Source organism: Mastomys coucha, unplaced genomic scaffold, assembly GCF_008632895.1.
Source record: "Mastomys coucha isolate ucsf_1 unplaced genomic scaffold, UCSF_Mcou_1 pScaffold20, whole genome shotgun sequence".
NCBI classification, from domain to species: Eukaryota; Metazoa; Chordata; class Mammalia; order Rodentia; family Muridae; genus Mastomys; species Mastomys coucha.
Window position 1 is genome coordinate 84,097,213 of NW_022196903.1, and position 25,054 is coordinate 84,122,266.

General features: G+C 45.5%; 1 protein-coding gene across 2 annotated transcripts in view; it reads left to right on the forward strand.

The window, feature by feature from the left end:
* The first annotated feature begins 2,089 nt into the window (after positions 1-2,089).
* Positions 2,090-25,054, forward strand: part of Zxdc (ZXD family zinc finger C) — a 31,660-nt gene continuing 8,695 nt past the window's right edge. The window contains exons 1-7 of one of the 2 annotated variants that reach the window (XM_031382538.1): positions 2,090-3,158; positions 5,324-5,476; positions 5,570-5,648; positions 6,501-6,631; positions 9,223-9,393; positions 12,067-12,755; positions 14,376-14,460. In XM_031382538.1, the coding sequence (XP_031238398.1) occupies positions 2,183-3,158; positions 5,324-5,476; positions 5,570-5,648; positions 6,501-6,631; positions 9,223-9,393; positions 12,067-12,755; positions 14,376-14,460 (2,284 nt within the window). In that variant the 5' untranslated portion in view covers positions 2,090-2,182. The remainder of the gene's footprint in view (positions 3,159-5,323; positions 5,477-5,569; positions 5,649-6,500; positions 6,632-9,222; positions 9,394-12,066; positions 12,756-14,375; positions 14,461-25,054) is intronic. The other variant, XM_031382539.1, reaches the window with a different exon arrangement.

Consider the following 25,054-nt stretch of genomic DNA (forward strand, 5'->3'; position numbering starts at 1 on the left):
TTTTTTCCCTTCTAAGCTTGCTATGCTTATTCAAAATGCTCTTCATGAGACTTAACCAGAGAACAAAGTCTATAATGGGCATTTCTGAGACTTTGTCAATGCAATTAATCTAAGTTTCTTCACCTTAGTCTTAGGTAGACTTTTCAGACAAGGGCAAAAAGCAGCCATATTCTTCACCAAAACACTACAAAGACAGTGTCGAGGCCACACACTGAGGTCCTTCTCCCCTGAACCCTCTTGGGCCAGGTCTGCACAGTAGAAATCACTCACAGCAACTAAGTCTTCCATATTCCTACTAAGATAGCTTATTAAGCCCCATTTAAAACATTCTATGGCTTTCCAAATCCAAAGTCCCAAAATCCACATTCTTCCAAACAAAAGCACAGTTAGGCCTATCGCAGTAGTACCCTAGTCCCTGGTACCAACTTCTTTCTTAGTTAGGGTTTTATTGCTGTAAACAGACACCATGACCAAGGCAACTCTTACAAGGACAACATTTGATTCGGGCTAACTTACAAGTTCAGAGGTTCAGTCCATTATCATCAAGGCAGAAACGTGGTGGCATGCAGGCAGCCATGGTGCAAGAGGAGCTGAGAGTTCAACATCTTCATTTGAAGGCTGATAGTGGAAGACCAACTTCCAGGCAGCTATGGTGAGGGTCTTATAGCCCACACCCACAGTGACACACCTACTACAATGGGTCCACACCTTCTAATAGTGCCACTCCCTAGGCCGACCATATCCAAACCATCACAGAGTTCTGAAGCACACACACAGACAGGTAAGGTTCTTTCACAAACAAATATGCTCTTCCTATTTCTGTGTTGATTTTTAAATGTATTTCAAATAGAAGCATACAGAAGAGTCATTGCTGTCATTTGTTATCAGTAGCTTTTGTATATCAGATGTGCCGTTCAATCAACTCTTTTAATGCCAAAAATTTCTGCTCCTCGGAGAACCCACCCCTATTAGAGGCTAGCCCTAATTCCCCATCTCCCAGTAATCTATTGTCTGTATAACTTAGCTCTTCTGGACATTTCATATACATGGCATTATAAAACATTCTCTTTTGTGGCTGAAATATTTTTCATAGGAATGGTCATGACATAACTTGCAAAACTCTGTTATGGCTCAAAAATATTCCACTGTATGAGCATATATTCATCTGATGATGAACACTTGTATTGTTTCCTCTGAGGAGTTGTAACAAAGATTACTATAAGTATGCATGTAGTTTTTATGTAGACATATTTCCATCCCTGTTATAGTAGATGCAGGGCAAGGGAGATACCGTTGCATTTTAAGGGACAGGTTGGTAGGAAATGGCGGTAAAACAGTGTAAGTGCAAACAGCAGGTTGGCAAGGTTTTAATAGTGTTTGCACTTTCAGAAGACTAAAGCCTGCCCTACAGAAAACAGGCTGAGGGGAGGAGGGACAGAAAGACAGTTGGGTAAAGGGGGGAACTGAAGACAGGTCCCTTGGTTATTTGAGAACCTAGGAGTGAAATAAGTTTGAATTTGAGTGGTGATGACAGGAGTGGTGCAATTCTAGATAAATCCGTATGAGATAAGTCGAGTTGTGGAGTTCAGGGAACATCTAGTAACTTAGAAGGCTAACGTGTATCAAGGAAACGCGGAATGCCTTTAGTGGTTTAGGTAGGGATCCCATCAGGACCTGCTACAGAGCAAATCAGGTCTGTGGCCCAGTAGCAGAAAATAGACGCGCTCATCGGCGAGGTCATAGAGAAGCTGACAAGCAAAGTGGAGAGGTTCAAAGCCTGAGCGCCAGTTCTGGATCAAGTGTCCACAGGTAAACTTAACTAGTTTCCTTACTCCTGGCAATCGCAGATTGAATTAGCTCGTATTTTCAAAGCACAGAAGGTACAGGAACTCTTAGGAAATGCCATCAGCTTTCATTCCTTTGCGCTACCCAGATGCAAAAGTAGGAGCCAAAACCTAAGGACCCTCTTTTTCTAAGTTGGGACTTACACCAAAAGCACAGACAAGTTGGAAGCTCCGCCCCTGCCCCACCCTCCGGCTCCCTCGTGACTACAGTCCCGGCAGCCCTCGCGCGCCACGCCCACGGCTCCTGCGCACGCGCAGCTCGGGATGCGACTCTGGGCTGTACTCTACACTTAGCTTTGACAGAGACTCCCGGGGGGCGGACCCTAGGTGTCGCGCGCATGCCTGGCAGGGCTGGGCCGCTCTTCTCCGGTGGCTGCGGTTCGGACGCCTCAGCTGGGCCTAAGATGGACCTCCCGGCGGTGCTCGCCGCCCCGGCCGCGCGCGGAGACCAACATGGCGGTGGCCCAAGCCGACTTCGCCGCGGCTCGGGGCAGTCCCTCGGTGCTGGTCCGGGGCGCCGCCGCCTCCTGCTGCTGAGGGGCCCGGAAGATGGCGGGCCCGGGCCGCGTCAAGAGGAGGCCCCGGGGCCCAGCCCGCCGCCCCCGGAGGACGGCGGCGACTCCTTCGTGGTACTGCTGGAAGTGCCGCGCGCAGCCGACACCCCCGGGCAGGAGGTGGCCGAGCCCGACTCCGGCGCGAGCCCCACGGAACAGGTCCCGGCCGCCGCCCCCGGCGCCGCTCTGGCAGGCACCGTCACCATCCACAACCAGGACCTCCTGGTGCGCTTCGACCGCGGCGTCTTCACGCTGGCCACCGCGCCCGCGCCTGCCGCCCCGGGCCTGCATCCCGCGACCACCCCGGGCCTGGAGCCCTCGAGCGCTGCTGCGTCCCGCCGCGGGCCGGTGGCCGCCAGCGCTGCCTCTCCGGCCTACCGCTGTCCGGAGCCGCAGTGCGCGCTGAGCTTCGCCAAGAAGCACCAGTTGAAGGTGCACCTGCTGACGCACGGCAGCCTCCAGGGCCGGCGGCCCTTCAAGTGCCCGCTGGAAGGCTGCGGCTGGGCCTTCACCACCTCCTACAAGCTCAAACGGCACCTGCAGTCGCATGACAAGCTGCGCCCCTTTAGCTGCCCGGTGGGCGGCTGTGGCAAGAAGTTCACCACAGTCTACAACCTCAAGGCACACATGAAGGGCCACGAGCAGGAAAGCTTGTTCAAGTGCGAGGTGTGCGCCGAGCGCTTCCCCACACACGCCAAGCTCAACTCCCACCAGCGCAGCCACTTCGAGCCCGAGCGGCCCTACAAGTGTGATTTCCCCGGTAAGCTGGAGCCGCGGACCTGCGGGGGCGGGCGGGACCCGGCAGTGTCTGGACCCAAGGACCTAGCTCGGTGTCGGTGTTTGGGCAGGGTTTGCAGGGGGCGGGGCGAAGCGGGGCCGGTACGCCGTGATCTAAATGAGAATCAGACAAAAAACAAAAACAAAAAAACAAACAAACAAAAAAAGACCACTCTCGTGTTTGTGTTGAGGTTCCTTTCAGGTAGTTAGATATTGAAGCTCTGGGTTCCTACAGCAAAATGGCATGCATAGTCACAGCTGCTATCCGTGGGGAGGCTACAAACCTTTGTTAAGCTGCTTCCGTAGAAAGTGGCCGCTTCTCAGAGTTGAGTCAGGACTTTATTTTTCTCAATCTACTCTTTCAACAATACCAGAGGAGTCAGAGATTCACGACACATAAATCGAAATATGCCACCTTAAAATACTGAGGGAATGATCACACATTGGTGCTTCTCTGGTCCCTCTCCAGCCTCTCTGGAAGCCCCATTGATTAGCGGACACAGAGCTCCCAAGGACATCTCACACATTGAATCAGACCCCTGTCCTTCCCAATATTATGAATAGAGTGATGCTCCTTCACTGAGGTGTGTGGCACAGCTGTTTTTTGTGTCTTTTATACTTATGTTTGACAGACTTCTCAGTTTCTGGAATCATGTCTGTTCTTTTTACTGTTAGCCAGCACCTAGCTTTCACATTAACTTGTATATACACTCTGCTCTAGTAATGTGCATTGTAGATGATTCTCATATGAAGATTATTATTATATGTAGAGCTTAGCAACTGTAGAAATATCTTGTGTGTTGTATGGGGCTAGTAGGAAAAACCAGGTTTAACTTAAACAAGCAACAGATTCTAGTATTGTATTCTAACATGGACACAGAATATCTGATAGAGTCTTATGTAGAAATCATCAGGCTGCTGATTGAAAACATGCAGTCATTTCCTAATATGAGAATGGTGATTGCTGGTCTCACCCCGGTAAAGGTAGTACCATTCTTTGTCATACTAGGAAGGACAGGAATCCCTCACTTTAAAGCTTGAGGTGCCCTGAGGGTCTTGTGCTGGCAGATCCCTTGGGCTTCCGTAGAAGCGGGGAGAGGGGGCAGAGGAACACCGTTTAGTGTCCAGTCAAGGAGAGGTTCTTTTGACAACATGAGCTAGGAAGTGACAGTGGGAATGGTGTAGGGCTTCAGGAATAGGTCCCAGAGTCAGAGTGAAAGAGCTTGCCTATGATAGGGAGTGGTAAGGACTGTTGCTAAGGCAGAGAAGGCTAATGTTCTTAATCACATATACCCTAAGTAGCAAAGCAGACAGCTTGAGGCCAGGGAAGTGGACTTTTGGATGGGGCAAAGACTCCCTGGGCTGTTACTTTTATGCAGGGCTGTATAGTGCTTCACAGTCATAGTGATTGCATTTTAGAGAGTCTGAGAAAGAGCTGCAACAAAGATAGCTCCTAAACATCTTTCAGCTTTTTACTTTCCACCCTGTTTGAGCACCAAACATATTGTCAAAGAAGTGTTGATGTAGGAATTGCTGAGGTGTAGGTTGCTTGGGCTGAAGGGTGGGGTAGATGAGAACAGAGATGAAGCTGGCAACAAAAATAGATGGGTAAAAGAGAAAGAGAAACCAGATGGTAAGATGTGGGGTGTCAGCTGCAGAAGCTGGAGGGAATTGAAAAGTGTGGAGGATACAGTATCACTCTAGTGGGACAGAAAATCTGAGCTAGTAGGAGAGTTGCAGCCCTGCAAAGCTATGCCTGACTGACTCTTGATGGTTAGTGTTTAGTTTGCCCTGCTCATTTCTTGGGTTTCAGACAGTCTTGCCAACTGAGTTTGTAAAAAACAAACCTAGTTTTGCAGAGCTGTCTGCAGAACTGGCCAGCAAATGCTATGTTTGGAAGACAACCTCTTAATCTCTACATCACACTGCAACAGGTGGCCAGTGTGTTGCATCTCTACATCACATGTGCAACAGGACTGTCTGTGTCTTCTAGAAAGCCAAGCATTGATGGACAGAGCTTTGCAGACATGATTTCTGAGTCATGCCTTTCCATGGCTGTTCATTGTGAACTGCCACAGGACATCAATAGCATGAGCTACACTGTGTGATTTTTGTCCTGAGAGCTGAACTTGTGCTTTCTTCATTCAGGCTGTGAAAAAACGTTCATCACAGTGAGTGCCCTGTTTTCCCATAATCGAGCCCACTTCAGGGAACAAGAGCTCTTTTCCTGCTCCTTTCCTGGGTGCAATAAACAATATGACAAAGCCTGCCGACTGAAAATTCACCTGCGAAGTCATACAGGTATGAGCTGCAGTGTGCACCTCAGTGTAGGCACATGCTTTGTGGTGGCTGTTGTGCTCATGGCTATTCTGTGTCATGTTTTTCTTTTACAAGGTGAAAGACCATTTATTTGCGACTCAGACAGTTGTGGCTGGACCTTCACCAGTATGTCCAAACTTCTAAGACACAAAAGGTAAACCAACCATACATTTTGGCATTTAGGTTCTGAAAGCACATGAACTATGTGTCTCAGACCACTTTTAGTGAATTACTTACAGATTTCAGGCAGTTTAAAATGGAGCTCAGTGTCAATGTTTTAGAAAATCAGAGAACTGTAAGAAAAACACTAAGAGTCTCTTTACTTGACAACAGTTGTTTCCTGTGTAAGTTTGATTTGGTTTACTTAACATCCTGTCAATACAATTATATTTTTTTCCTCTTAAATGTTGTAGAAATACTTTTCTTCATGATCTTGCAAACTTTCAGCACTGATACTGACAACTAGGGATCTGTGTACACGTGATGTTCAATATGTTGTCTCATTCCATCTTGGTCACAGCTATGACGCTGCTATTACACAGATTCAGGGAGGGTGGGTGGCCTGTGTATGTTTTTGTGACTGGTGTTTGGGGTGCTGAAAACAAAAGCACTACTTAGAAAAAGACAGTGTTTGCAAGTTTGCTTAAGAGGCTTTCCCACTGCTGCCAAGCTGTGTGTGTGTGTGTCTTCTGGTCATCTGTGGCTTGGAAAGAACATTGACCATAGAGACTTCTAAATAGTTCACATTGCTTCATTCTCTCCTTTGGGGTTCAGCTCTTCCTAGATTGTTGTAGCATTAATTATTCCATTTCTGGCTCTGGGGCTACCTGCCTATCAAAGTAGAATTTCTGATGATGGGGAAGCTAAACAAACCCTGTGTGAACATTCTGAAATATATTGATCATTCTGAATGGAGGGAGCATACTGTTTCAGGTCTAAATTCTCATGCACATGAGTCTGTGAGTAATGATTACTCCTTTTGTTGTTGTTGTTGTTGTTGTTTCAGGAAACATGATGATGACCGGAGGTTCACTTGCCCTGTTGAAGGCTGTGGCAAGTCATTCACTAGAGCAGAGCATCTGAAGGGCCACAGTATCACCCACCTGGGAACAAAGCCATTTGAGTGTCCTGTGGAAGGTAGCATTTAAAACGTTGCTTTAGTTGTAGACAAAGTGCCACTCCTGTTAAGCTGTAAGTTTGAGTTGCAGAAACACTGAGGCAATTGCCAGTCGCAGCACTGTATTTATTTGGTTGGTTGAGAGTAGGTACATGCTGTCTTAGGGGAGTGTACTGAAAGAAGTACTAAGTCTTAGGCTGTAGTCCCACTACCTGTTTAACTCAGTGATTCTGAGGTGCAGGTGAAGTGAGGAGAAGAGTGCACTGTCATGTGTGGTCTGGCATGTAGCTAGGCCTCACTAAATGACAAATAGCTAGTCTTGTTGCACCTGTATAGAAATAAAGCCTGTCTGATTTTTTTAATAAGGGTATACATGAGGCTTTGTCTTAATTAGGATTTCTATTGCTGTGATAAAACACCTTGACCAAAAGCAACTTAGCATCTCAGCTTACACTTGTGTGTTACAGACCATCATCAAAGAAAGTCAGGGTAGGAACTCAAGAAAGGGACCTAGAGGCAGGAGCTCATGCAGAGGCCATAGGTGAGTTATGCTTACTGGCTTCTTTCCATGGCTTACTCAGCCTGCTTTCTTAGAGCACCCAAGACCACAGGCCCTCGTGTGGTACTACCCACAGTGAATTTGACCCTGCCACATCAATCATCAATCAAGAAAATGCCTTATACACATTCCCACAGACCAATGTGTAGGGACATTTTTCTCAATTGAAATTCTCTCTTTCAAAAAAAAAAAAAAAAACTGACTTGTGTCAAGTTGACATAAAACTAGCCAGCAAAGGCTTTTTTTCTTTGAAATGTTTAAAGTGTAATTTGTATGGCCCATTTATACCAACCCTGCTCTAGCTGAAGGTCCAGTAAGGAAGGAGCAGTCCAGCATGAGTCTGTTGAACCCTAAATTTAGGGCCTCAGCTGAATTTGTAGACTTTAGTTACCTTAGCTGAAGAAGGATAATAAAGACCAACACCAGTTTTTATAACAGACTGAACATAGTGCAGATGGTGTGATCAAGCTTTCCTTCCTATCAACATGACAGTTGTGAGTGAGTATGACAGGTAAACAAGAACATTCCAGCTGCTCAGGGTGTTGGGGGTTCATCCATACTGCTCTTGGGGGGCAGAGTGTGAATGTCCTGATCAGTTTAAGGAGGAAAAGCTAGCCAGACATTAAAGGATGGCTGTTGGAAGCAGAAAGACCAGAAGGAAAACCCACAGGGCACTAGTAGCTCATGTTGGAGCCAAGGCCCAGTCTGGTCTTTGGAGAGGTACTGCAATCACTCTAGTAAGACAGTTGCTCCTGGGCTAGGGGTTGACAGCAGAAAGGAAGCGAATTTCATCAACAGCAAAAGTAGAATCAAAGCTTGCTGTAATGATTTGGGCCTGGATGAGGGAGGGGTAGGAGTGTTAGGTGGAGTTTTGTTTTGCTTTCTGTTTTTAAGCCCTAGTGAGCCATGATGGAGAGCCATGGATGGTGGTATAACAGTGGAAAGGCTGCCCTGGTAGAAATGCTGAAGGCAGGATACTGAGCCAGAAGGATGTCTGCAGAGGGCCAACTATGAATGCTAAGGACCACTAGTATCATTTACTGTTGGTGGGCAAGTTTTGGTAGGGTAACTCAGGCAGAGCTAGTGAACAGGAGGCAGGTGCTGCTCATTTTGACAGTTTTTCTGGGGATAATTGGGAAAAGGAGAAAGGGCAATTCACTGTTAACAATGGAGCATTGAAGTTCTCAAGGAGCTTTGAGCCTCAGCAGAAAGGTGTGTGACAGGGTTTGGTCAAGACCTCTGCATGATGCAGTGGAGCCTGATGCAGAGACTCCAGAACTCCTGCATACTGGACTAAATGAAGCTAGGCATCAGGGACATCCTCAGTGTGGTAGGTAATGCCAGTGCCGGGACCTGAAAGTGGGCTATTTAAGGAAATGTGGGGCTATTTAGGAAGGGCCCCTGCTGTTTCTGTGCAGTTTGGGACTTCATTTCATTTTCACATGGAACTTCAAAATGTGTTTCTAGACAAACTCTAAGGCTATTCCTTATCTTGCCTTCATGCATCTCATTTTACAGACAAGGAAAAGCTGTTCTGCAGAGTCAGACGTTTATCTGTGGTCATGGAACAAACAAGGGTTACAATGCAGACAGCCTTCACTGGGCAGTCCCTGTGCCCTAATACCCATCTGCTTCAAGGCCTGGCCCCGTCACTCACCAGGGCTGGGCCTTCCCGCATCAATCGCTAATTAAGAAAATGCACCACAGGCTTGCCTGAGCTTATGGAGGCATTTGCTCATGAGGTTGTCCCTCTCAGATTATTCTAGCTTGTATAAAGTGACATAGAACTAGTCAGTGCATGATTCTTAATTATTGTTGTGGTGGGAGTTGCATGTGGAACAGTGGGTCACAGTGCATATGTAAAAGTCAGCAGACCACTTTGTGGAGCTGGTTTCTTCTTTCCACCATTATGTGAGTTTCAGAAATCAAACTCAGGTCACCAGACTTGGGTGGCAAATACCTTCCTTCTGAATTGTCTTACCAGTCCAATGCCATTTCTGATGTATCCTTGATCATCCTCAGGTATAACTCTGGATCCCCTCTGTGTTCCAGGATGCTGTGCCAGGTTCTCAGCTCGCAGCAGTCTGTACATTCATTCTAAGAAACATCTGCAGGACGTGGGTACTCCGAAAAGCCGCTGCCCAGTGTCCAGCTGCAACCGACTCTTCACCTCCAAGCATAGCATGAAAGCACACATGGTGCGGCAGCACAGTCGGCACCAAGGTCTGTGATTGTGACCCCTGAGAGTTGCAAAGAAATATATGCCTGAGCATGAGAGAAGGATTGTTCCCCTCCCTCTCACCTCTCAGGCACGTGCAAACCATGAAGTTGGATCCCTGTGTTTCCATGCAGCCGTGAGACCTTTGTGCATTCCTCTCCTGCTGCTCTCATCTTACCACAGCCCCTTTGAAATTATTTTTCCCTTGCCTGTGAAGTTCTTCCCTTCAAATGTACAATCATGTTGCAGACCTCCCCTTCACATGTGCTCTAAGTCTGTCTGCAGCTGGGTCCTTGGCCCTGTATACTCATCCTCTGAGCGTGTCTTTCCATTTACTATGTCCATCATTCCTGAGCACTGAAGCTTGTCTTTTCCTCCTGGTCTTAGGAGACAATGGATCCTACACAGAGGACTGTGTTCTACAGATGGGCAGGAAACTCTCCAAGCTCAGGGTGGAATTGTGTCTCAGGAATGGGCTAGGGTATTAGAGAAGCACCATGATAGTGGTCAAGGACATGTGGAGGTGAGGATGCTGAGCATATAGGATCTGACTTTCAGCATCTGTGGTACAGCACTTAGGAGCCTGCCCTTCTACATCTTATCTACAGATATGGGCAGGACATCAAGAATATAGGAGTGGCAGCAGTGGCTGCCTCTCTAGTAGGCAGATTCACAGAGTCTGTCTCTATGGTTACTTCCACTCCTGGTAAGGTAACTTGGTGATGGCTGTGTATGTTTCTAACCAGTTCCCCTCACTGTGACCTATGAAGCAGGGACACATTTAGCTTTTTCCCAATTGGGATCCTGAGCAGGGGCAGACTGTCAAGTCCTGTTTCCTTGAGCTTTGAAAATAAGGAAGGTGATGATGTTGTGAGTCACCCTTGGTTAAAGTATCTGATGCAAGGCTCTGAGCAGCTGGAGCTGATGAAGGTTTGTGTTCTTAATCTCGTTTCTTCTCTTGGGAGAGGTGGTTGCTAATCTGTCCTTTGGATCTCAGGCACTGTAACCTCATGCCACAGCAGTTGCCCTCCTGCTAGTCTGTAGATTCCTTAAGGTCAACAGAGTGTGTCTCCTAAGATTCGTGTCGGAGGATGTCATTCAACCACTGTCCCCCTCTCCAACTCTGAGCTGACATTCCCTCTCAAACTGCATCTCTCTTTCCCGAAGCTGGCTAATTCAGGTTACTTCACAGGAGTTTGCCTTAAACTCTGGATGGATGAGAGACCCTTTTAGCAGGCTATGTTTATAGTATAATTTACTGATTCATGTATCATTCATCATGCCCATCACGGCTGGTAGAGGACCAGGCATTCGGGGCTGCCTGATGACTGCTAGCTTGTGTTTCAGTTCACCTCACCATGCTGCAGGGAAACTTGCCAAGGTTGAGACCAAAAGGAAGCACTCAAGCCATGGTCTTTATTGGGATCTGTTTGCCTCCCAAAGCCACAATCCTAACCATTAACACTACATGCTTATGTTCAGTCAGTGATTTTCTCGTGTGTATCCATTCATACCAATTCTCTGGTTGATAGTTGTGGAATTAATAAAATATTAGGTAGAAGATTTTTGAGTAAGTCGATGGCTTTGTTCCACCAAAATGACTCTTCACAAAGAACAGAATCATCAAGATGCATGTTTGTTTGCTTAGTTTTAATTTTGAGAAAGTAACAGGTTTCCTGTGAAACAGGATTCTAGAAAGAATCACCCCCATCTCCTCAGAATGTTGTATTGGTGCTGGGATACTGATGAAGACACTTTGTAATTGTGACAACTAAAGATTCTGCCTTTGGTTTTTTTTCTTATGTCTAGACTAGATGTCCTTTCTAAGCTTGAGGGAAAATGCAGTATGTAGCCTAGTGGTGGTTGCATATACCTTTAATCCCAGCCCTTGGGAAGCAGAGACAGGCAGATCTCTGAGGCCAACCTAGTCTACAGAATGAGTTCCAGGACAGCCAGGGCTACACAGAGAAACCCTGTCTCAGAAAAATAAAACAACAAAAAAGCCTTATTCACTCTGATCTGGCCTTCATGCTTATAAAGTATGCATTTGTGGTTAGCATGTAGTTGGTGTGGGAGAAACAGAACTGAGTGCCCCTTCCCTCAGCTTCAGGCACTGGGGCAGTTCAGAAGCTTCAGTAAGGGATGTAAGAGGACCTGATGTTTGAGCTTCATGCATCTGCTTAAACCTGGAGCTTTCAATCCAGTCCACACAGCCAATTTTACTCCTTGACTAATTACAGTTGACTCAAACTAATCCAGTTTGAGGATGACAGTAGATGTGGAGCTAGGCACACAGTTTGACAAGACCTGAGATGACTGATGATAATTGTAAAAGTACCCCAGAGCCAGAGTTATGACTTATGGAGGCTTTATGCTATGGGTGAGTTAAAACCTTCTCAGTTACCTACTGTAGCATAGGAGGAAGGGCAGGCTTTGGAGTACAAAGACAGCCTGAGGACATGAAATATTAGCTGATGTCCCTGTTGTTGAGTCAGCTCTTCCTTTGGTGTCTGCTGTTCACTGTGTGCCAGCAGTAGGTCTCAGTTCTTACCCTGATGACAAGGTCTAGTGAAAGAATAGTCAGTGTTGCTTCAAGGGGCAGCTGCTAGCATTTCAAGCAGAAATAAGATTTTTTTAGTCTGGCAACATAGTAACTGAAATATCCATTGCTTTTACAGATCTTGTACCTCAGCTGGAAGCTCCAAGTTCTCTCACACCCAGCAGTGAACTGAGTAGCCCAGGCCAAAGTGAGCTCACCAACATAGATTTAGCAGCACTTTTCTCTGACACACCTGCTAATAGCAGCAATTCAACAGCTGGGTCGGATGAAACACTGAACTCTGGGATCCTCACCATTGATGTCACTTCTGTGAGCTCTTCTCTGGGAGGGAATCTCCCTACTAATAATAATTCCTTAGGGCCAATGGATCCCCTCGTTTTAGTGGCCCACAGTGATATGCCTCCGAGTTTGGACAGTCCTCTTGTTCTTGGGACATCAGCCACAGTTCTCCAACCAGGCAGCTTCAGTGCAGATGATTCACAGGCCATGAGCACAGGAGCAGTAGGCTGCCTGGTGGCTTTACCTGTGAGGAACTTGAGTCAAGACTCTTCAGCTTTGACCCCCAGCAATAACTTGACAGTACCTGGTACCACACCAACCTCTTCAGACACCACCCAAGAAACTGGCAATGTTCCAGATCTGCTGGTTCCAATAAAGGTGGAACAAGACTTGTCTCCTGTCCCAGATGTGGTCCAGGGGCAGGAAGAAAGCCATGGGCCATCCCAATCTGTGCTGTCCAGCTCTACAGAGAAGCCAGGGGCTCAAAAGGACTCAGAGCTCAGTGCTGGCACAGGCAGTCTCTACTTGGTATGAAGCACTCTATTCCATCACCACCAGTAGCTCACTTCCCTAATGCACTTTGGATCATGTTTGGGATGAATCCTGTCTATGCAGACGGTTCTTTCTGGTGTGCAGAAGGACAGATGGAGCCTGGGCAATAGTCTGGAAGCCTGACTTTGACCTTGAGTCTGGAATTGACATTCTTACAGCTTTAAGCAAATCACTTAACCTATCTGAGCCCTAGATCCTCACTTATTTCTAAAATAAGGGGTTTTGACTACATGCATTCTAAGATTCCTTTGAGTTCTGTGGTTTTATACAGTTTTCATGAGAAAACTTGAAGCGTTTCTTACTATTGAAATATCCACTTTTGTGCTTTTCACGTAGTGACGAGTCCTAGAAGAGCAATGTTGATATCAGTCGTCTTAACAGTTCAGTAGGAACTTGAAAGCTACGTCAGGATATTTTTATTAGAATAACAGTGATTCTTGAGCCTTCTTTCTTGAAGGATTATAACAATACTCTAATTTTGAGGCTGGACAGTTATTGTATTCTATATTTATATCAAATATACCTTTAATATAATCTAATTTAAAGTAATTTAAAGATTCCTAGAGAGAGTCTGACTTTCCTCGGTCTACGATGGAAATGATCATACAGGTTTCTGTAGAATGCTAGTTGAATTTTGTTTTGACATTTATCATGTTAAGATTCATACATCTTACCTTACTATAGCCTAAAATGCTGTTGTGAATTGGGATCAAGTGTGAGGGTACCTAGCAACCAGCCTACTGGAGCCAACTTGCATTTATCTCAGTGTGAGAACTGCACAGTCTGTCTCTCCATTGCTGGTATCTGGCTGGTGTGACAGAGCTACACTTGCCAACATCTGCTTAGGCTGCCACAGCAGTTGCTAGGAGTAACAGGTGACTAGTTAGGGACTGGAGGTAACCACAGGTCCGAGCATCTCAGGACAGGAAGCCTGTCCCTGACACTCCATGCCTCCCTATGTCTCAGGAAAGGTGGAGGTGGAAGAGCCAGCAGAATTTATGCTTGCCTCTTGTTTGTTCTCTTGCTAGCTGTGTGGCATTGGGCTCCCCTGCTTCTCTGAGTGGGAATGGTGTTGTGAATGGATTTCAGTGTGCTTTGAGCTATAGAGGACTGGTTTCCTTTGCTCCATGTAGTTTTTAAGAATGAAGCTTTTCTTACTAAGTGTTCACACGTTTTTAAATTTCCTATTTGAATATTGTTTCTCTGGCACCTTTATAAGTTTGCTGAATTCAGTAATACTTTGTATATTGGCAGATGACAGTGTGGCACTTGCTGCGAACACTGCCCAGGGTTGTTGAGACATAACCCTGGCATCAAGAAGACGTGGTGTTTTAGGGAGCAGTGCAGTGTACAGCTCTTAGCAGTCTCTCTCTAAAATATCTTAGTGCATTTAGACTTCGGAGGAATGAACTTCACTTATCCAGATGAAGCTCTGTGCATTTTCCTTTGCTAACAATTGAGCATGTGATTTCCCATGCGCCTTTGCTGGTGACTGAATCCTGGAGCTCTGATACGTTCCCAGGCAGGCCTAGTCCCCTTGCTACCCTTCCTCTGCTGTTTAGATCAAGCAACTGACACACTTTTCTTTGGTCCCAGGAAAGTGGGGGCTCAGCAAGAACTGATTACCGAGCCATTCAACTAGTCAAGAAAAAAAAGCAGAAAGGAACTGGGAGCGATGAAGGTGAGGCCGAGTGTGCTGCAGTGCTGCTGGGCAAGGGGCTCAGGTCTCTTGTGTCACAGTCACAGGCAGAGGAAGCACACAGAACAGTTGTTTCTGTGTTCTTTGTCTTCTATGTTCAAAATACCCTTTTATCAATTCCTTAGCTTAACATGAACTTAGAAAACAGGTAGCAATCAAATCACCAGCATGTCTGAACATGCTCAACAGGTCTGAGAGGCCCTTGGAAAATGAAGGGGTCAAACAGGGTCAGTTCTGGAAGGCTACCGAGTAAATAAGCAGAGAGGGCCAGGTGTCAGGAAAGCAGAAGCTGGATGCCTAGTTAGGCCTGGCCTTGTGGACGGCCATTATCTCTAGGATAGCTATGTGAAGGCAGCCTATGTACAGCAGTCTTTGGTTGAATCAGCCTGAACCTGTACGAGCAGCAGCTCACCTGAATGAAAAAACAAAACAAGACAGTACCACTTGGGCCAATTAAGTCTATGACCTCGCCTGCTGCCCCTTCTGCAGGTGAGATTGAAGGTGCAGGTGCTGAGAGGAGACTGATGAGTCCTGTCTAATGTCAGCAAAGCTCTTCGCTGTTCTCAGGCGTCATTCATCTTTATATTTACTTAAACTTACTTTGGTGCAATTTTATGTCTTTCCATTCTTAATGTCATAGCTCCATATTTAAAATAACAGTTTTCTTCAAACAGATGTTTCCATGTATGCTTCTCAGTGTCACTTGTAACTTAGGACAGTTCTGTGGTTTAAGAATCCAAGTGTAAGCTGGGCGGTGGTGGCACACACCTTTACTCCCAGCAATTGGGAGGCAGTGACAGGCAGGTTTCTGAGTTCAAGGCCAGCCTAGCCTACAGAGTGAGTTCCAGGACAACCAGGGCTACACAGAGAAACCCTGTCTCGAAAAAAGAACAAACAAACAAAAAAAGAATCCAAGTGTAAAACTTGCAGGGAAAATAAAAGGAGATGTAAATGTCTGTAGAAAAAACGTACTACATGCAAGCCAACTTCATGAAGAAAAACAGCTGTCTCTATTGAGCCCAGTTACAATTGTGGTGTTGGAGGAAAAGGAATGCTTCAGAAGTCGGGTACAGCGTTTTTTGTACTCATCACCTTGGGGCAGTACTTACAGAGGTAGTTATGCAGTTATCATTTGCGGTATGACATTTTAAAAACTGAAAACACTTTAAAAGTTAGGCACATACTTCACTTCTTTTAAAACTGACAGTTTTTCCTTAACATTGGTGTTGGTAAATGTTGAGGTTTTCAATTGTCTAAAACCCCATATATGCTGCTGACACCTGTTGGCATCAGAGTCCACAGGGGAGTCAGAGGCTGCTCTTGGCAGTTGCCCTTCTGGTTTAGAGCCATAACAATCACTCCCTCCCCACCCTCTGTCCCTCCTCCTCTTCCTCTCTCCCTTTTTCCTTCCCTCCCTCTCTCTTCCTCTCCCTTCCCTCTCTCTCTCCCACTCTTTCCCATGTTTGATGGAGTATTACATAGGTTTAGTCTGTCCCATGTGCTCAGGTATCTTTTACAGTTTGCCTCACTGGTGTAGTTGAGCACTTCTTTCATTGTTGTGTATTCCCCTAAATTAGCTATTATATCTTGAGGCTTGATCTGATTGATTCTTTTGGGGAAAGGAGAGTTAGTAAAACTCTTTGAGGTAGTGCTGGGTTGTTTGCAGGGGTCCCCTGAACTGGTTCCTAGTGGTCATTGATGACTAGCACAGAACCATTAGATGCCTGGGGTCTTCAGAGAAGGTGGTCATAGTTCTACCTTCCTCTTATTAGCTAGGATACCTCTCTAAAGAGTGGCTTCTCAGTCCTTCACTCTGAGGTACAATTGATAGGAGAAAGCCAGGGTGCTTAAGTCTGCATCAGGTTTCTATGAGTAGTTTCTGGCCACCTGTGACAGTTTCAGCATTTCATGGACTCATTTAAAATGTTTTAGAGACTTTGAAGGGAAATATAATCATGGCTTCTGCAAGGCGTATAGATTTCATGGGTAAGAAAGAAAATGTCCCTGCCAGGATGGAGAATTACCTTCTGCACTTACCCATCTTTCTTGATAAATACTCTTGAAACCCCATGACCAGCCAGAAGAGGTTCCATATAGAGTCTGTGCCTTTAAATAGCCCTTGGAACCAACCATGTTTCTCCTAACATGTACTGTAACTTCAGACTTAAAGACTCTCTCTACCTTGGCTAGCTGTGTGCCATGAATATTGCCACCCTTGTGTCTACAACTGTGACATGTTACCTAGCCATTCCTTGGAGCAGCCTACTCATAGCCCTGCTGAGCCTGTTACTGACAGCTTCTGCTGACACAGTTATGGGAAGTTTACTCTTAGCAGGCATCCACCAGGACCTTCTCTGCCTGGGTTCTGTTGTCACAGCTTCCAACCAAGTCAGGGCCTGAGCTTCCCTTGCCTATCATGATGCTTTTGAAGAATTCAGTTCCTCTCTCTACAGACTCTCTCTGTGTATTTCTTGAAGCCTGTTTTTGATTAGACTGAGGCTCAGGTCTGTTCAAGCTGGAGGTAATGTGCCCTCCTTATGCTTTGTGCTAGGTACAGGTGTATTGATGCAGATTATTAGCAAAGGTGCTATTGGCCAGCTTTCTACCTTCTATAAATATCCTATTTATCTTGTAGTTGTAAATATTTAACTTGATGTAGATATTTTACAATTGCGTGCCCAGTCATTCTCATAGCCTATTGAAAGCTCTTGTACTTTATCAGTGTTGTGCAGTCAAAGGACAGGGTCAGACCATGAGCAGGATCCAAGATGAAGACAGTGTAGACTTTTTCCAGCATTGGTGACAAGAGAGCTCACCTAAAACATACTACCTGCACTAATTATTGGAACTCAGTTATGTGAGACCCAGCCCCTCCAGAGATAGGACTGACAGTGTATGACCCAGGACTATACTGTACATCACATTGTTAGCAGTGGCTCTCTGAAATGGCTTAAGGGACCCAGGGAAACAAGAACATTCTTCTTTTTTGTTTGTTTGTTTGTTTGTTTTTTAATTATATTTTTATATATGGTCTTGGGTTGTATGTATATTCATGTGCCATCCTGGGCCTGGTACACTCAGAGGCCAAAAAACTGGCATCAGATCCCCTAAAACAAGAGTTACAGGTGATTATGAGCTACTATGTGGGTACTGGGAATCAAACTTTGGTTCTCTGCAAGAGCAGCTAATGCGTTTAACTACAGAGCTATCTGACCATCCACAAAGCAAGAACATGCTGACAAGTAGGATATTTGACTCTGATAACTGACTCTGCCATTCTACTTCCTGTAGGTGTTTATAAGTTAGAGTTCTACAGACAGTACACTGTTCTTCCCTCTCTCAGGTGTACTCCATTACTCTCAGCTTAGAGAGACCTAGCCTTAGGCTATTCTCAGTACTGGGTCATAGTATGACTAGCATTGATGTTGTTGCTCTGATTCTATACTCCTCACAACAGCCAGTGGAGTTCCTGCAAGTGGTGTCTTGTGCCCTTAAAACATACCCTATCCTGTACTGTCTTTTAAGTATTTTCTTTATTTTCTGGCCTGACCAGGCTCAGCTTGTCCTGTATTTGTCCTGGCCTGCAGTCAGCTGCTTCTACAGAGAACCTTGGCTCCTTTACTGGAGACAGTATTTACAAGCAGGATATGGGTCCAAGACTATGCTGGTGAAATGTATGTAGTAGGTTCTCAGTGGCCAGTGCTAGGAAATATTTGTAAATATAATTTTAATCAATCTGAGCTATATTTTCTATATAGAATATTATGACTTTTAGAAGGCATGTATGCAGTATTTTACAGTCCTTGCCAGTGAACCATTCCTATGTGTAGAATCCGACTAAATGGCTTCACACCAAATTGGGCTGTGCTGCTATTTTGGCACCAAGTCTAAGAGGGAAAATTTAGGTTTCTGGGATGTCTGCATATTGACATTATGATTGGAGATTATGAGCTGTAGGTCTGAGCACAGAAGTCCTAGTATAACTACACCTTTGTGGAGCCTAAGCTTTATCAAACAGAAAAACAGCACTATAAATGTGGGGCCTACACTGTGTGTGCATTCTTAGAAAATGTATGGTCTGAAATCCAAGGCTGCTCCCAGTGTGCTGCTGTTGAGAATAGATACACAAAAGTACTGCTGGCATCTTCAGTTCAGGCAGTGAGCTGCTCCTAACAGAATCACAAATAATAGAATTTTTTCTTAATGTGAGAATATCATTGGAGAAGGAAGGTCATTACTAGAGATTGAACTTAGGTCCTTATACATACCAACTAGGTTCTTTACAAGTGAGCAGTAGCTTTAAGGACAGGGAAATGAAAGCCAACATGCTGCTCATTAGAAGGAACAATAAATAGCAAGACACATATGACCAAAACCTGCGGGCATCTGTGTCATTGTCAGAGTATAAACAGTTCTTAAGTGCATTGCCGGGAGACAAAGACTGAATATATCTAAGCAAAGCACACCCTTAGGGAAACTTAGGGAAGGCCTGGGAAGGTGAGCAGTGACTCTGAAATAGTCCCAAAGCAAGAGTGATGTTTGCATGGAGAGGGCATAATGCAAGGAGAAGAGTGGAGAAAGCAAAGCTCTTTCTTCTTAGGTTGGTATCCATGTGTGGCCCACAGCAGAGCTAAAGAACATTTATTCTGAAAACTTGGCATCCCAACCAGCACAAAGTGAAAATGGATAGAAACCAAGGAGAGGATGAATAAAGGCCTAGCAGTAGTGAAAGTAGTGAAACACTTGGCTTGTTTGCAGACAGCAGAAACTAAGCAGTGAAGAATGTTTATTCATGGGTTTAGTGAAGGTAACTTACAGAATTCTAATCCATATCCAGTATTTGTAGAAATTATACAAGACATGAGGAATGAGAAAAATTACAGCTAACCTCTTTATAGGGAAAAAGTTTTGGCAGGAATTTATTTTCTAATCATTTGTATAAATTACAAAGTAAAATTCACTTGGAAACTAAAATAAAGCCCATTGAGCGATTGAGTAGCAGAAGAAGAAAGTGGGGAGGGAGGAAACCTAATTACCACAGAAAATGATAGCCACAGAGTTTCTGTTTGGAGCTCTTGAACAGTAGAAGCACTTGCTTGGGTCTCTTGTGGAGATTAAATGAGACAATGACCATAGGGCATTTGGAGTATAAGCTGATTATGACTATTGCTGTATTTGAGCCAGGGTTGTGGCTGGTTCAAAAGATAGATACAGCTGTGTGCACAAGCAGCCTTCACTTAAGAAAAGGAAGAACAAGGTGGAAAATAAGTACATAACAACCAGTCCTGAGTAACCACCTGCCCAGGTTAGAACTTTTGGCTTGGGTAGAACAAAGCATATAGCATATTCTTAATGCATACAGCTCTCCAGGCTGTTGATTTCCATTTCTGCTGAGGCACTTGAACCAAGGAAAAACAGCAAAAGAAAGTTGCATGGGCAGGAGGACAGAAATAAGCATATATCACACTGTGTCATACATTGTAGTACTTGCAACAGCACATCATTCTGAAAGACAAATGTGAACATTGTAAGGTGGAAAAAGTACATGTGTCAGTCTACCATGCAATGGCTACATGCCTTACTCTACCTGGACAGTAAGTGCTGTCACCACAAAGAGTGGCCATTGAAGCTTCCTAGAACATAATAGATAACAGTGTTCTAAGCAGCATCCTCAGCATCTCGTATTTACTATATTCAGACCAAACAGGGCTTGAAAACTACCTAATGGTGATCTGTTAGTGAGTCCATTGTAGTCAGAGGCCAGTGAAGAGCGTAGTTGTTTTCTCAGCAGAAGGGTTTGTCTACAAAGGCCAGAGGAAGGAACATCAGCTGTTCCATACTTACCACTCCTTTATTCCCTTGAGACGAGGCCTCTCACCAACCCTGGAGTTAGCCCTCTGTCTCCTAGGTAGCACCAGCAATCCTGCTGCTTGCCTTCCCTTCCTGCCATTTCTAGGGTTACGGGTATGCTCAGCCATGCCCAGCTTGTTGATTTTGGCTCTGGAGATGGCAAATTCAGACCTAAGGGCACTCTGGGCCATTGAGCCATCTCTCCAACCCTCAATAGATCTTAAGTTGGATTTCTTTAAAAATTAATAGGCATCATTGGTGGAATAGAAATTTCATAATTGTTTCTGTTGTATGTGGTATCACGCACCTGTCATTGCATTACTCAAGAAGTGGGATCAGGGTTTCAAAGTTGTCCTTAGCCACCTAGTGAATTTAGACTAACAGCCAGCACCCACTTAGTGCTGTGCTCCAAGGGCATTCTACACATGTATCCAGGACACTTGGAGTCTCGTGTTCCTGTTCTTGCCATAAGTGTTAATGTCCTTCTTGGAGGATCTTGTCTTGGAAATAAAACTAGAACTAAGGTGGATTCTTTGGAGATGTGATAATTTATAGATGACTTCACTGTTGGTTGGAAAACCCAAGAGATTCAGCTAAAAATTTAGTAAACATTAGGAGATTGAGTATCCAGTTAAAAAAGAGATGTCTGCCATCTGAGGTTCTCTACAGGGCAGCAGTGGACAATGAGGAAATGTGGTTGCAAGTCGCAGTAGCCCCACAGGAGGAAATTTCACAAGCAGGCAGGAGAAGACAACTTCTACATGGAGAAGACAATAGAACTTAGGTGAGAGACAGAGTTGGGTTGCTCCCCAGTGGTATGGCCTCTTCCCTCCCATATGCCAAGGAAAGGTGGGCAGCAGATACCTAGTCTGTTGAGTGGAATGGAAGTGCCAGTAAGCAAAGACTGGGAAAACCCAATGATGAAATTAATGAAGACAGAACCTGGAAGGGATCTTCCTTTTCTTAAGAAGAGGCTGCTTGTGCACACATCTGTACCTGTCTGTGAACCATAACCATGGTTCATACACAGCAATAGCTGTAATCAGCTTATACTCCATGTGCCCTGTGCAGTTCTCAGTCAAGGAGACAGGCATCAGGAAAGATAAGACCTGGGGTTAAAAAGGTGCCACAGGGGTGAAAACAGGTGGCAGACAATCTAGGGAGGTCCTGAGGCTGCAGTGTGGTTGGCTTGTCCAAAGAGAGTGTAATGAGGCAGAGGGAAGACTGAAGCACCAAGGTGACCCAGCTCCTCAAGCCTTGTAAGCCATGGTCAAACCTCTGTTCTTCACTGAGGAAAACAAGGACGTGATATTGAAAAAGGTCGTTCCACCTACTCTCTTGAAGATAACTGACAGGTGGCATGCATGGGAGGAAGCAACAATGGCTAGGATCTCTGACTATCCTGCTGATGTCAGAGAGGCTGAGGTCAGTGGCGTCCAAACAGTGGGAGGGATTTGGGGGCCTGTCTTGAAATAGGAGCCCCCAGAACTGGGTGCGAGGAAAAAGCATTACAGGTTCGACACTGCCCAAAGCATTACAGGTTCGACACTGCCCACAGAGTAGGAACACTGTTTCAAAAACTTGAAAGTTTAAGAAGGCTTGAGAACAGAAACAAACACCAGGTGAGAATGCTCAAGAAAGCAGAAGAAGCCTAGAGACTACACTGTAGATGCTTAGGCCTGTCACAACAGCCCTACAGGGAAAGAGTGCTGGTGTATCATGGGCAGAATCACAAACCAGAGCATAGGACACAGACAGCTAGGGCCTGGGCCATCCTTGCATGTGGCAGAGGTGACCTGTGTACTTCTAACAACTGAATGCAGCCCTTTGTGGATCACAAGTGGTTTAGGGGTTTTGAAAAGCTATAACAACAGCCAGCACTTATTCTCCTACCTGCCGTAACACAGGGACTCATTTGGTCTCCACAGTTACCTTGGCAGGCTAGGAAGGGAGGCTGCTCTCCCATTACATGTGTGCTAAGGAATGACAGAAGCCCAAGGAACAGAGGTGTGGGGAGCACATCTTGTCACCAGACTTGACCAGAGGCCACATCTAATAAGAACGCTGAAGGTCGAGAGGCAGATGGACACCACTATGAGCAAGTGTTTGCAGAAGATCGCTAGGGCAGCTGCGTGGGCATCCAGGGGGCCCCTCTTAGAGAGGTCTAGTGTGTCCACAGGCTCATTGATTCCAAGAAGAGAAGAAAACAAAACTGGGTAAAGACCACACTTGAAGCCGCACCTTAGCATCTAGCTTTTGGAAATAGGAATCCATGTAAAGGGACCGTTTGCCACCTACTGTTCTATCAGAACTGCTGACAAGACGATGTTTATAACTTGTTTCTGTCAACAAAGCTGCATGCTTTGTACATGTATTTGGTAAATCAGTCTATAAGAAACAGTGGAAGTGTGGGTAGACATACTTGTGTATATACTTACATAGAAACAGAAGTGGTAAAACATGCCCATGCTGGATAGTCTTTTCTTTTTTTTTTCTGGGTGTAAAGATTGTGAATATTTTATTGTGTTCATTTCTACTTTTTGTATTTGAGAATACATCAAGTTTATAAATTTAAAATCTGAAACTGCCGCAGTAAAAGTGAGCAGTTGAGAAGCCATTCTTCCTGGGTGATGGCATGAGGCTTTCCCAGGCTCTCTGGTCTCACTAGTGCATGGAGACATGGGATTCCCCTCCCAGAGAGGCAGGAAGAACAGGCCAGGGTGGGCATGTACTTTCCATTCCATAGCTTTAGCCCTGAGGTGATCTACTGGTCCCAGCAAAGCCTAGCCTGTGGCCAGAGAGCTGTGAGGCTGTGCCGTGTGTGTGTGTGTGTGTGTGTGTGTGTGTGTGTGTGTGTGTGTGTGTGTGTGTGTAGTTGAAATGCCCTGGCGAGTTGAACCTTGGTCAGTAATCTCACCTTCATAATTTTTTTCACTTTCAAACAAATATCTTCAAGCATGTTTTTCATAGGTTTCCTCCCTTCCTTTAGCTGCCATCATGAATGAAAAGAGGCTCCTTAAAGGAGGGCAGGGCATCAGCCCGGATTACTTCACCTCTCTTTCTAGGAGAGAATTTAGTAGCATTCATACAGTTATCTGGAGATTTAAGTACAAAGCACTAGGTGGGTTTGGATTGCATGGGATGTCATTTGACCATGGGAATTTGTCCCATCTTATGGGCCCCATACACACCTAGAACATACAAGCTTATGAAGGAGGTAGCTGTCGGTAACCAGAGTGTAGACTTTACACTGTCACCACATGTTCCTTCCATTAGCCCAGGTGCCTCTGCTCCAACTGTACCTAGTCCCTTCTGTGTGTCCAAGGTGGTGAAGCTCCTTCAGGCAGTGGCTTTTGAGAGCTGTTGAATGCCTGCTCTCTACAGTATCCTGGCTGTGATGGACTTCGGTAGGTTCTTTCAGTCTCCTGAGCACAACTCTGGTTTTGGCAGGTGGCATAGTGGGGCAGGAAAGATACTAGCACTGAACTCTGCCACAGTCCTGGAGGTGAGCCCATATTCCCAACCTTAGGACTCTTCTTCAGTCTGGTCATTTCCATTTCTATTCTTGTTCATGCCTTTCTCATTTACAAGGTTGCTTCCCTGCTGGGACAGGAAAGTCCCTCCAGTTTGACTGTCCTATGTAAGACTACTTTGTTTTTGTCTCCCCTCCTTGTTCTTAGTGATTGAGGATGGAGGTGATTGATGGCTGATTCCCAACCTTAACATAAAAACACCTTTAGCTTTGCCACACAATATTATCAGAGAGATGATTAATAGGGCCAAAAGGGTGACCCTTGCCAACTCTTCATAGATCCAAAGGCAGATGTGATTAGGGGCACCATCTGATATCTCACCTCATAGTCCCCTTCTGTATGAGGAGACCAGGCCTCCTATTGTGGGTATGGCATATCTACAGGACTTCTTGTAAAAAGATTGAGCACAGACTGAAGGGTGCTGGAAGAGATGTAAATTTATATTCTGTTCATGGCCATTTCCTGTTCACTTTACATTTTGCTGAAGCAAAATAAGGCCCTGGGTGCATGGTGTAACAGCCAGTGACTTCTAGGACAGAGTGTTCTCCTATGCTCATGCCTGGCTTTTTAATCATGACCTTAGAGACTCCTACCTAGGCTCCCCCAGGAGGAACCTGATCCTGAGGCTCAGGTGGGTGGCAAACTAAGCAGACTGCAGCTGTACGGCAGAGCTGTCTCCCTTGTCTGTTTGTCTCTTTGCACTGTCCCTCTTCTAGACTCTGGTGACAACATTTTTCCTGGTCCCTTCTCTTTAATAGGGATAATCCCTTGCTGCTGAGGTCACTCTGGATGTTTGATTTTCAGTGACTAGTGCCATTGTGTTCAGGTGGCTGTCTGCAATGCCAACCGCAGCTGCAGTGAGCTTCTTCAAGCCTTCTGTCTTTGCCTGCCTTGTTGTCTCATCACCACTGCTGGAGTGCATTGAAAAAAGATCTCAGTATGTAGCCTAGGCTGGCCTCAAACTATACCGCCTCTTAAATGCTAGGTCTATAGGTATGAAGCACCAGCAGCTACCACTGCATCTTTTTATATTATATTATTTATTTACATTCCAAATGTTGCCCTCCTTCTCAGTCCACCCTCCCAGAGTTCTTCACCCTGTTCCCCTTCTCCTTTGCCTCTAAGAGGATGCTCCCCACCCACTCACTCCCCTTTCTAATATCCACCTTCCCTGGGGCATCAACTCTCTCCAG